The sequence below is a fragment of the Ursus maritimus genome, unplaced genomic scaffold (genome assembly GCF_017311325.1).
Source record: "Ursus maritimus isolate PB19 unplaced genomic scaffold, ASM1731132v1 scaffold_12, whole genome shotgun sequence".
Lineage (NCBI taxonomy): Eukaryota > Metazoa > Chordata > Mammalia > Carnivora > Ursidae > Ursus > Ursus maritimus.
In genome coordinates this window covers 740345-752127 of record NW_024423564.1, presented here as the reverse complement: position 1 = coordinate 752127, position 11783 = coordinate 740345, and the positions used below count along the sequence as shown (strand labels likewise).

Sequence of the window (11783 nt, the reverse complement as noted above, 5' to 3'; positions counted from 1 at the left end):
AGCACACCTGGCGCCCAGCTTTCCTGTGTTTATCTCTGGCTGGGATTCAAAACTCCAAATTTCCTGTGTTTCATCTTTGGCCTGCAGCTGGGTTTCAAAACTCCAGCTCTTAAAGGAGAGGGCGTCATGCAGATCCACTCCGTCTTCCAGATTAGAGCCTCACTGCACTCTGGCTACTGCCCTTTGTCCCAGAAAAACCGTCCCACAACTGTGAAGTGTATCTATGTTGTGGCACCACAGAAAGCAGTGACCAGGTTATCCACCCTCTGCCAGTGCCTTTGTCCCCTGCCAATGAAAGTCTGTTTGCTGGTGCCTGCAAGGTCGTTTGCTCTTGGAGAGGCATATACCCTCTTCCAAATGTACTCCAGGAAGAAGAATGATCTCTCCCAATGTGACCCAGGAGATCCCTATACCACTTTGCATGCTCCTGGGCCAGATCCCTCCTTCTCCCTAGGAGCACAGGCTACAGCTCTGCTCTGGCAAAAGTTGCACATTTCCAAAACCTCAAAGTTTGAGCTACACTCACTGTTTGCAAAAAACCTGGTACACTTAGTCCCGTCTCCCCAGTCCATGCTCCAAGAGGTTTTCTTGTGGGAACTCAATGCTGTACTCTCTCAACCCCTCCCTCTTTGTGTCCCTTTTCTCTCCCCACAAAAGGGTTCCCTCCCTTCTGAAGCACTGCAGTTTTTCTCTCTCTCAATTCACTTTCTTGAGCCTTGCACCTGCCACACTGTCTCCCTCCAACCATGGAGATTCTTCTTCCAATCCAAAGATTGATTTCCTGGGTGTTCCGAGTGATCTGAACTCAATACAACTGTGTTCAAGGGAAGAGGAAAGCCCAGGGTCCCCCTACTTCTCCCCCATCTTAATTCCTTTCCCAGAAGCCATTCTTTTTTTTATTTAAATTTATTTTTTTTTTCAATTTCTATTTTTTTTCTCCTTCCTTCCTTCCTTCCTTCCTTCCTTCCTTCCTTCCTTCCTTCCTTCCTTCCTTTCATGTTCAGTCAGGCAACATATAGCACATCATTAACCAGAGGCCATTCTTAATCCCAGTGATATGAGATCTGTGCTGCTGTGGGGCTGCACTCTGGGTGTAACAAGTGTCCCTGGTCAGTGTGGCTCAAGTTGCTCCAGAACTTGTCAGCAAAGTGCTTCTTCTCAGTCCCACCCTTGAATCCCGGCTTTAGTGTCTTGTCTCTGTATCTTGATGTCTCTATTCTTTTCTTTCCCCAGATGAGTTTCTTAACCTAGAAACTGCTCATCTTAGGGCTCACCCTTTCCTTCTCAGAACAGAGTCCTCAATGTACCAAACTCACAGAAGAAAACACCTGAACCCACGGCCCAGAGCATGAGGGGACTGCAATGAGCTGTGTTCTGAGCATGCCTTAGTAGCCCTGACATCCTGAGAAATCTGGGGTCACACACGGAGGAGAAATTTACCTGGTTGGCCTAAAGGGAGGATTTTATGACCTAATAACCTGTGTTTTAGCTCTGGAGCAGGAAGCGCTTTGTCTGAGGCCCACATCCAGGACAAGCCTCCTAGGATAGACGTAATAGTAATAAATGAGTAAACAAAGAAACAAACAAGGATCAGGGCTTCTCCATGCCAATTTATGACTGATGGATGTGAAAGTAGAAGATGAGATGAGCAAGCCTGGAAGAAGATATTTACTCCTGGAATTTCATTTCAGTTTTCTTATTATAGGATTTAAGATACACAGATTTGCATTAACAATAATCCTTGGTTTTTAATATACACTCATCATCGGTCCATGTAAGGTCCTCTTAATGAATTTGTCTATCTGCTTATCAATGTATCTATCTATCTATCTATCTATCTATCTATCATCTATCATCTATCTATCTATCATCTATCTATCATCTATCATCTATCTATCATCTATCATCTATCTATCTATCTATCATCTATCTATCATCTATCTATCTATCATCTATCATCATCTATCTATCATCTATCTATCATCTATCTATCTATCATCTATCTATCTATCATCTATCTATCTATCATCTATCTATCTATCATCTATCTATCTATCATCTATCTATCTATCATCTATCTATCTATCATCTATCTATCTATCATCTATCTATCTATCATCTATCTATCTATCATCTATCTATCTATCATCTATCTATCTATCATCTATCTATCTATCATCTATCTATCTATCATCTATCTATCTATCTATCTATCTATCATCTATCTATCTATCATCTATCTATCTATCTATCTATCTATCTATCATCTATCTATCTATCATCATTTAAATTTATCCGTCATCTATCTATGTATCTATCTATTCTATCATCATTTAAATTTAAAATGTCTACACATGTGAAAACAAGAACAAGAACTTCTGATGGTCATGTACGTACTTCATTCTTCCTTATCCCATACGTCTGTCTGTCCCAGCTGATGTAAACACCATCCTGAACCTTGTATCTACCATTCTTTGCTTCCCTTCTGAGATATTTTAAAAATATACGGACATGTATTCCAGCAAAATATTAATTTTTTTCTCTGTTTTAAGTCAGATTTTTTGAGGTATTTATTTTACATAGAGAAAAAAATCACCCATTCAAGTATGCAATTCTATGAGATAACATATATAGCCATGTAGACAGAGAATAGCCCCATTACCCCAAAATATTCCCTCATGACCCTATATAGTCAACCTCTTCTCCATAACAGTCCTTGGCAACTACTGGTCTACTTTCAGTCCTTATAATTTTGCCTTTTCAGGAATGTCATATAATTGCAATTACATGATATGTAGTATTTAAAGTCTGGCTTCTTTCCCCTAGAATAATGCATTTGAAATTCATCCTTGTCTCATGTAGTAGTTCTCTGTTCCTTTTTCATAGCTAAGTAGCTTTCCATTGTGTAAACGCATCTTATTTTTTAATCTATTTTCCATTTGAAGAACACCGGGGTTGTTACCAGTTCAGGGCAATTATTAATATTAAGCCACCATACATAATGACTTACAAGTTTTTCTCTGAATGTAAAATTTATTTCTCTTGGCTAAATATCTAAGAATAGGGATTCTGGGGGCAAATAGTAAGGTATGTTTCATTTTTTAAGAAACTGGCAAACATTTTTCCAAAGCGGTTGTACAGGGGCACCTGGGTGGCTCAATTGGTTAAGCGTCTGCCTTCAGCTCAGGTCATGATCCCAGGGTTCTGGGGTTGATCCCCGCATCGGGCTCCCTGGTCAGTGGGGAGTCTGCTTCTTCCTCCCCCTCTGCCCCTCTCCTTGCCTGTGTGCACTCTCTCTCTCTTTCTGTCAAATAAATAAATGAAATCTTAAAACAAACAAACAAAGCAATTGTACAATTTTGCACTCCCACCAGCAAAGATCAGGGGAACTAAGTGCACCACATCCTTGATAATACTTGGTATTATCAGTTATTATTATTATTTTTTATGTTAGCCATTCTAATGCATACAGAGTGGTATCTCATTTTGCTTTTACTTTGCATTTACCAAATGACTGATGGTGTTGAGAGTCTTGTCATGGGCTTATTTGCCATCCATATACCATCTTTGTTGGAATGTCTGTTCAAATCTTTCACCCATTTTTTAAATTTTTGCCCATTTGTCTATTTTATTATTATTGATTTTTGAGCATTTAAAAATATATTCTGGACATAAGTCCTTCATCAGATATGTATTTTGCAAATATCTTCTCTAAGTTGGTGAATTTTCTGTGCATTTTCTTAACAGTGTCTTTTGAAAGGCAGGAGTTGTTTTTGTTCTTATTGGTTTTTTTAATCTAAAGAAAGCTTTATTTCTAAGGCCCTTCTAGTTTTCTTTTTTAAATTCTTATTCAAATTCAAATTAGTTAAGATACAGTGTAATATCAGTGTCACGTGTACAATGTAGTGACTGAACACTTCCACATATGTTTACAGCAGCGTTATCTACAGTAACCAATCTACGGAAGCAGCCCAAGTGTCTGTGGACTGATGAATGGATAAGATGTGGGACATATATACAATGGAATATTACTCAGCCATAGAGAAAAATTAAAAGTAGGAGTTTTAGTTTTGATGAAGTCCAATTTATGAAAATTTTCTTTTTGAATCACCCCTTTTTTGCCATTTCTAAAAATCTTTTGTATAACTCAAGTCACAAAGATATTCTCTTATGCTTCACTCTAGAAGTTTTATAGTGTTTTGTTTTACCTTTCAATCTGTGATCAATGTTAATTTTTATATATAATAATTTTTACATATAATAAGAGATATAATTTATTTTTAATACAGATGTCCAGCTGTTTCAGAACCATTTGTTGAAATAACTGTCATTCCATTCAGTTGCCTCTGTACTGATGAAGGAAATTTTCAACTTTCAATGTTTGTGGACCCTGGTCCTGGGCTCCCAGGGAAGCTGTACTTTTACCAAGGTCAGAATGACTTCAACAAACTTCAAAGCATGGGCTCTATTTCTGCCCTGAGCACACATTTATGTCTGCTTTATTAGCAAATAACCAAAAAGAAACATTTCAAACTAAAGATAAGAGTAAAAATCTCCTTCAGTTCTGTTCCCATACCCTGAAGCCTGCAACCTTGCACATACTAAAAGCATAAGATAAAGTTTGTGATTTTCTGAAATATCCTTCATCAGGATGATTTGTAACTCTTGATGTAACAAAAACATATATAACCTTGTATTAAACATTTCTTCTCTAGAGCACTCTCTTCTTAGTGAATATTGTGTATCCCAGGCAGCTGTCTTCACCTGGTTTTGAATAAAACTCCCTCCTCCTCCTCTTCTTTCTTTTTTCTTTTCTTTTCTTTCTTCTTTCTTTTTCTTTTTCTTTCTTTCTTTCTTTCTTTCTTTCTTTCTTTCTTTTTTCTTTTTTTTTTCTTTTCTTTTCTTTTCTTCTTCTTCTTCTTCTTCCTCTTCCTCTTCTTCTTCCTCTTCTTTCTCCCTTCTCTTTTCTTCTTTCTCCTTCTTCTCCTCCTCCTCCTCCTTCTCTCTTCTTTCTTCTTCTTCTTTAAGAAATTCTAAATGCTGAAAATAATGTCAGCATGTATTCTGTCTATTTTTGGACCCTGTGTTCTCATTCACGGCTCTACCTTTGCCTTATTCCCAATCTTAGGAGGAAAACATTCATTCTCTCAAGTATTGGTATTAGCTATAGAGCTTTTAATAGATGCCTTTTATTAGGTTGAGGGTGCTCCCCTCTGTTCCTTGTTTTCTGAGAGTACTTTTTTTTAAATCATGAATTGATAATGGATTTTTCAAGTGTTTTTCTGCATCTATTGAGATGATTATATGTTTTTATTTTCCCTTTAGTCTGATGTGAATATAATAGTGTCTCAACTATTCCAAGACTCTCCTTAGAATTGCTGGCCTGTCTAAATTTATTTTACATTTACAAAAGAGGCATAATTTTACAAGTTATGAGTGTCTTAAGTAATGTGTAACCTAAATATAAGCTGATTTTTTTCAGCCTGTGAGTTCAAGATGACATCGCAATAAATTTATTTGCCCAAATCACAGTAGCTGGAAATGATGAACTATCTAAATAGTCACAAAGTGGCTCCACATAATTTCTTGGCATCTCCAGTGGGATGTGTCACGTGGTTATAGAGGCACCTATGTCACCACACAGCTCTCATCACCACACAGTGCACCTGGCTTCTCCTGTCCTGACCCTGCCCACATCCTCAATGCTCACCCCGCTCAGAGGAGTTAATGAGCCTCCCCTCCTCACTATTCTGCTAGGAAAAGCATCCTCCATTCTAACATTTTTCATAAAATTCCTAGCTTTCTACTTTTACATGATGATGCTAATGGTAGGCCTTCTTCTATAATGTCTTAATATATGTGGAGTACATCTGGGACTCTTCTGGGAATCTCTTTAGGGGTTGAGAGTATTTAAGTGCTGTGGTTTCCTATTTAGGGTTGGGGCTTGCATTGAAATTCTCATACCAAGAAAAATCACAAACTGGCATCTTGTTAAAGGAATCCACATGGAATGTTTTCAGTGGTTGTGAGGAGATACTTTACATCCCATAAATGCTAGACACCATCTAAATTGGTATATGGATGAAAATCCAGGATCAAATATCCTCAGATTAGAAGACTGGGTGGTATTTTCATATTATATTCCATCACCCCATTTTTCTGAGAGATGCTGAGACACTTGTCCTAGAGAGGCTTCACACAGTCCTGTCTTCTCATGGTCCTGTCCCTGGGATGAGGGAGAAGAGTTTTGTGTTTCCTTCATTTCTTATTCTTGATGAACTGAGGTTACCTCCTCTGAGTACAGTCAAGAGAAGATGCATCAGAAATAAGCAGGGTTCCCTCTGATAGTTCAAAGCCACAGAATGCCAGGCTCCTGAAGCTGTGTTGCTCACAGCACTGACCGTCAGGGAGCTGACCACCTGGCCAGGGAGGAGCCACCCAGCCATGCTCACAGCTATGTTTCTGCTATCAAGGACATGTGTTTGGTCTGCAGACCTGTGGAGCAGCTGCCCTGGGAGACGTGTGAAGGCCTTTGAAGAGGGAGCTCCTCGTTAACATGGATCTCAAATCAGTAAGAAAGAGCTCCAGAACTAAAACAACTCCTTCTCTAAGACAAGAAAAACCAGGGATGGACCTGGAGGAAGCCACACAGAAGTCCTTGCATTTCCAGGGAGAGGTGGAAATCTCTCTGCTCAGAGCCACCCAGAAACTTTGGAAGTTCTCCAACCCACTGAGACAGATGTGACTCTTCAGTTGTTGTTGCTTAATGACTCAAGATTAAAACCAGGTAGACCAAAAGAGCCTTTGTACTTGCTTCTGTTGAACCAGAGGCCAAAGGAAAATTATCCATTTTTGCAGAGATCTGAACCCTTAGACTGTATTAAGCCTTCCTCTTACACAACCACAGCACCTGCAATTTCTCTTTAATGGATACTACAGCTGTAATTCACCATCTGTCTTCCTCCTCTCTGCTAGATTGTCGGCCCTGTGAAGGCAGGCTGTTCTCTCTCCTCTGTCTGTATCCCCGGTACTGTGCAAGTTGCCTGACCCACGACTGATGCTCCTTCAAAGTGTGTTAAATGTAGGAACTGGGGGAATTCATGACCGAATGAGAAGAAATTCAGAAGGAAGGGCTAGCAGTAGGAGATCAGGTCTGTGGGGGAAAAGACAACGGGTGATGTCCATCTCCCAGTCACACCCCAAATTCAGGTTGGACATTTAGAGGGGCTCCAAGTGTGATGTTAGCACCACTTCCATTAGGCTGATTTGTCTATCTTATCACCCAAACCAGGACACCACTGAGTAGTTACACTGGGACACCAGTTTTAAGCTAGGATTTCCCAGGTGCCCCAGTACAGAAAGTAGCCTTATTTTTGTGGTAATATCTGAGGTGTGCCCCACCCAGCGAAACTGATGGAAGTGGGCATGAGTTTCATGCTGTTCTCTTGCCCTACATCCTCGCCATGCAGTCCACATGAAAAATTGTGTCTCTTTTTCCTCCCTAAAGTTTTGTCCTTTCTAATCCAGTATCTAGTTGTGGGGTTCCCATGGTGTGAAGGAAGTGGCTGCCAAACTGAATTGAGGCTGAGGTTGCGAGCATGGCCTCAGGGGGTCCAGAGTCTCTTCTGGAGACAAGAAAATGTCAGGAGGTTGCAGTTCTCCCCCCAGCTGTCTCCACCTCCATCCCAAAGGCCCACCACCTACCAGTGCTTCCTCCATGGGGGTTTGAAACATCTCATGGGATCCCTATTCTTCAGTGAGGGCAAGTTTTACAATGCAGTGAGAAAAACAAAATCTAAAGGCAAATAGATGGTCCTATAGGTTTTAATGGTTACAAATGAATAAGACGCATTCCCTATAAAGAAGAATACATTCAAAATATCATTTAATTAACTCTGTGTACTGTTTTTTACGAGTTAACAATAGGCCATGAACATTTTTTCTGTAAAAATATAAATCCATGATATAATATATTTTAATAGCAAAAATGATTCAAATCATATATGATTACAAGTTTACATAGTCCTAATCACTTCTCCTTGACAAATAGTTTGAGTTTAGCTGACTTCACTAAAAAAAAAAAAAGTACACATTTTCAGCTCTGAGCAATTTATTTATTTGTCCATCAACACCTAACTTTGCTCTGCTCCCTTTATTCATGAAATTGCATGCTGCCTTTTGGGTGCCACGGGTCATCTGAGGGGCTCACTCTCCGAAGATAGGGCTCTAACACCCGTCCTCTACCCTTGCCCATATCTAACTGCCAGGAGCTCAGGAAGTAATGGTGGATTACATCTGAAGGTCTTGGTTACAGGGGCAGCCTGGAGATACTGTGCAGATTAAATTACACTTATCACTTGGAATTTGTGTTATGATTTATTCATTTGTCTATGTGTCTGTCTTGGTAGACTTCTGAATACAAGAATATAATCCTTTCATATCCATACCTGTTCCCAGTGGGGTGAGAGAGAATCTACACTAAGGCATGTGAGCAGAGGAAGGAAGCAAGGAAGGAAGGGAGGAAGGAAGCAAGGAAGGAAGGAAGGCAGGCAGGTAAGCAGGCATGCAGGAAGGAAGGGTGTTAGGCTCCCAGTAGGTCCCAAAGGGATGTTTGTGGACAGTCGTCATACTTCTTGGTTGAAACTCTTCCATTGGACATTATGCAAGTGCCCAGAAAAAAGGTTGAATGTCTAGTCCTGGGAGTGTGCCAGGCTGCCACCTCCCCTGGTTGTGAAAACAGCAGCATGCTCCAGGCCTGCATCACAACACCCTCCCCCCACCCCTGCACAGAATAAAAGGGCTCCTGCCCTGGGCTCCTCATCCACAGCCTCCTCAGGAACAGCCTTGTCCTGCCTCCTCAGTATTCCGTGAGTATCCCCTCGGCTGAGAGCCTTGGGAAGACAAGCCCAGATCTGCACAGAACTGGCAGGAAGGGGCCCAGACAGTGGGCAGCGGTGGTGAAGGGGCATTATGGTGAGGAAAGAGTCACTGAGGCACCTGTCAGGGGGCTGTGAACTCCCAAAGCCACAGGTCTTCAGGATTCCTTCCATTCTTGTTCTGAGTATGTTGTCAGGGGTGCCCACAGATCCATCTGGCATCCAAGGGCACGTGTCCCCTCTGTGCCCCCATTCCTGTCCCACAGAGCATGGCTTAGAAAGCAGCTTGGTCATGGAGACAAGTGTTTGACAAAACCCACAGGGAGGGGACTTTTGCCTGAAGCTTCTGTGCTCATAATGTTTCTTTTATTTGTTGAAGGTCAAGTCCTGCAGAGATGTCCTGCCAGCAGAGCCAGCAGCAGTGCCAGCCCCCTCCCAAGTGCCCCTCATCGCCCAAGTGCCCCCCAAAGAGTCCAGCACAGTGCTCCCCCCCAGCCCCTGCTGGCTGTGCTCCTGGCTCCGGGGGTGGCTGTAGCCCCAGCTCTGGGGGCGGCTGCTTCCTGAGCCACCACAGGCACCACAGATCCCACAGATGCCGGCTCCGCAGCTCTGACACCTGTGACAGTGGCAGTGGGCAGCAGTCTGGGGGCTCTGGGTGTGGTCATGGCTCCAGGGGCTGTTGCTGATCTGGGATCCTGATGCTGAGACAAGTCATCTTAGAGGAAATAAGAATCCATGGAGCATGAGAGACTGCGGAATCTGAGAAACAAACTGAGGGCTTCGTAGGGGAAGGGGTGGGGGAATGGGATAGGCTGGTGATGGGTGGTAGGGAGGGCTCATATTGCATGGTGCACTGGGTGTTATATGCAACTAATGAATCATGGAACTTTACATCAAAAACCAGGGATGTACTGTATGGTGACTAACGTGATATAATTAGAAAATATTATTATAAAAAAATCCATGGGGACCGGAAAAAGCCACCTGACACGCAGCCTTTCTAGGATCCCCTAGTCTTGCTTGCCCAGGCTGAGAGGGTCCAAGCTCTCTCCAGAAGGCTCTCTCCACCTGGTCGAGGATCACACAGTCTCTGCTCCACTGCACCTGCCACTGATTGTCAGAGCTTGTGCCTGACCCCGTGAAAAAATAAATCTTCTGTCCCTCGTTACCTTGGGTGGTTCATGTGTCATTTCACTCTGCCCCTCCACAGTGGCCTGCTGTGTGTCCTTCTGTCTGCTCCTCAGGCCCACCATTGCCCTACAGAGGGTGGTGAATCATAGCCCTAGACTAGAAAAAATAGAGGGCTACGTGTGTTTTTATGCTGTACTATGGTGCACTGGGTGAGAAATAGGCAGATAGGCAGTTCTCAACCAGGGGGAGTCTGTCCTTCCACAGGGCATTTATCAGTATTGAGAGACATTTTTAGTTGTTTCTAGATACTGAGGTGGCAAGGTCTCGTACTACTGGCATCCAGTGAGGGCAGGACAGGGGTGCAGGTGCACAAGCCACAAAGCACCGCGCAGTTCCCCCGTACCATTCATGGGGAATTATCCGGATCAAAATGCCAAGGTTGCAGATCATCAGAGTAGGATAAAGGGGAATGAAAAGGAAGGAATGGCCTCAAGATAGATAACTTCATCTGTTCAGTAAAAATCCCAGAGAGAGCTTGGGCAGGGGCAAGCAGAGGAGGAAGTGAGAATTAGAATTAAATCTAAGAAGTTATGGTTTAGAGGGAAAGATGGAGCTGAAAGTTTAGGAAGCGTGATAATGTGAAGAGGGTGGAATAGGAGACAGTAAAGGGGGAAAGGGAGGTGAGAAGCGTTTCTAGGAGAATAGATTGGCATAATTATAAGATGAAAAACTTAACAGTGCTTGTCATATGCTTGGAACCCCTAAATTACTTACATGAACTCATTTAATATTCTTTTTAAAAATAATTTATTTATTCATGAGAGAGAGAGAGAGAGAAGCAGGCAGAGGGAGATCAGGACCCGAACCAAAGGCAGACAGTTAACTGACTATGCACCCAGGCGCCGCTCATTTAATATTCTGAACAACCCATAAAGTAGGTGCTCTTTAGAATCAGATCTTACAAACGGGGAAGCTAAAGATCCAAACAGTTTTGTACCAGGACTGAGGCCACAGAGCGAGTAGGTGGTGCAGCTGTCCGGCTGCTGAGGCCATGCTCAGGGGACTTGCCACTTGGTCTCCCCACCAGCTCCCCACCCTTGACTTTTCAAGGGATCTTTCACACAATGACTTTTTTTCACTTAGCATTTATTTTGGCCTGTTTGAGTTTTGTTTTTATTTTTGTTTTATTTATTTATTTTTTAGATCTGCAGAGCTAAGAACCCAGCCATGTGTTATAATTTCAGTAAAACTTAATTACTTTCCCATACTTGGGACCTATAATATGAAATTCAATTGCCCCTATGTTGGGATCATCTGCTTAGAGATAAGTCTCACTTTGCCTACCGGACTGTTGAAATATTGGTGTAAACAGTGTTCCATCCAAGCTATTCAAATGGTCCTTAGAATAAGCCAAAGGGACATCATAGAACCTGAACTAAATTCAAATTGAAATCTTGGGAGAAACCAGTGCAGGGCAGGATATACCAAGCAAACAATAATACTCTGTAGCACTTTGGGAGTACATCAAATTAATAAAAAAGATTCTTTTGTCCTTAGAAAATATCAAACTAGCTGTTTATTTTCACTTTAACTTTCGAAGACTCAGAATTTCTAAAATCCTTGGGATTTAATTTTAAAAAAGGCTCCCAAAAAGTTTGCTATGAGACATCTCTGAGTATATATGATCCATTCTCCAGCTCAACATAACTTTCTAAGGTAGGAACCATAGCTGTCATGTGTGGATCTATCACCATGAAGGTCCCTCAAAACCTGAGA

The 11783-nt window shown here is 41.9% G+C and overlaps 1 protein-coding gene across 1 annotated transcript; it reads left to right on the top strand.

Annotated features, from left to right (window-relative positions):
- Window positions 1-8884: 8884 nt before the first annotated feature.
- Window positions 8885-9562, top strand: LOC103667487 (late cornified envelope protein 3D-like). The gene has a single exon (XM_008695631.2). The coding sequence runs from the start codon at window positions 9272-9274 to the stop codon at window positions 9560-9562; it is 291 nt and encodes a 96-aa protein (XP_008693853.2). The 5' UTR covers window positions 8885-9271.
- Window positions 9563-11783: the final 2221 nt, after the last annotated feature.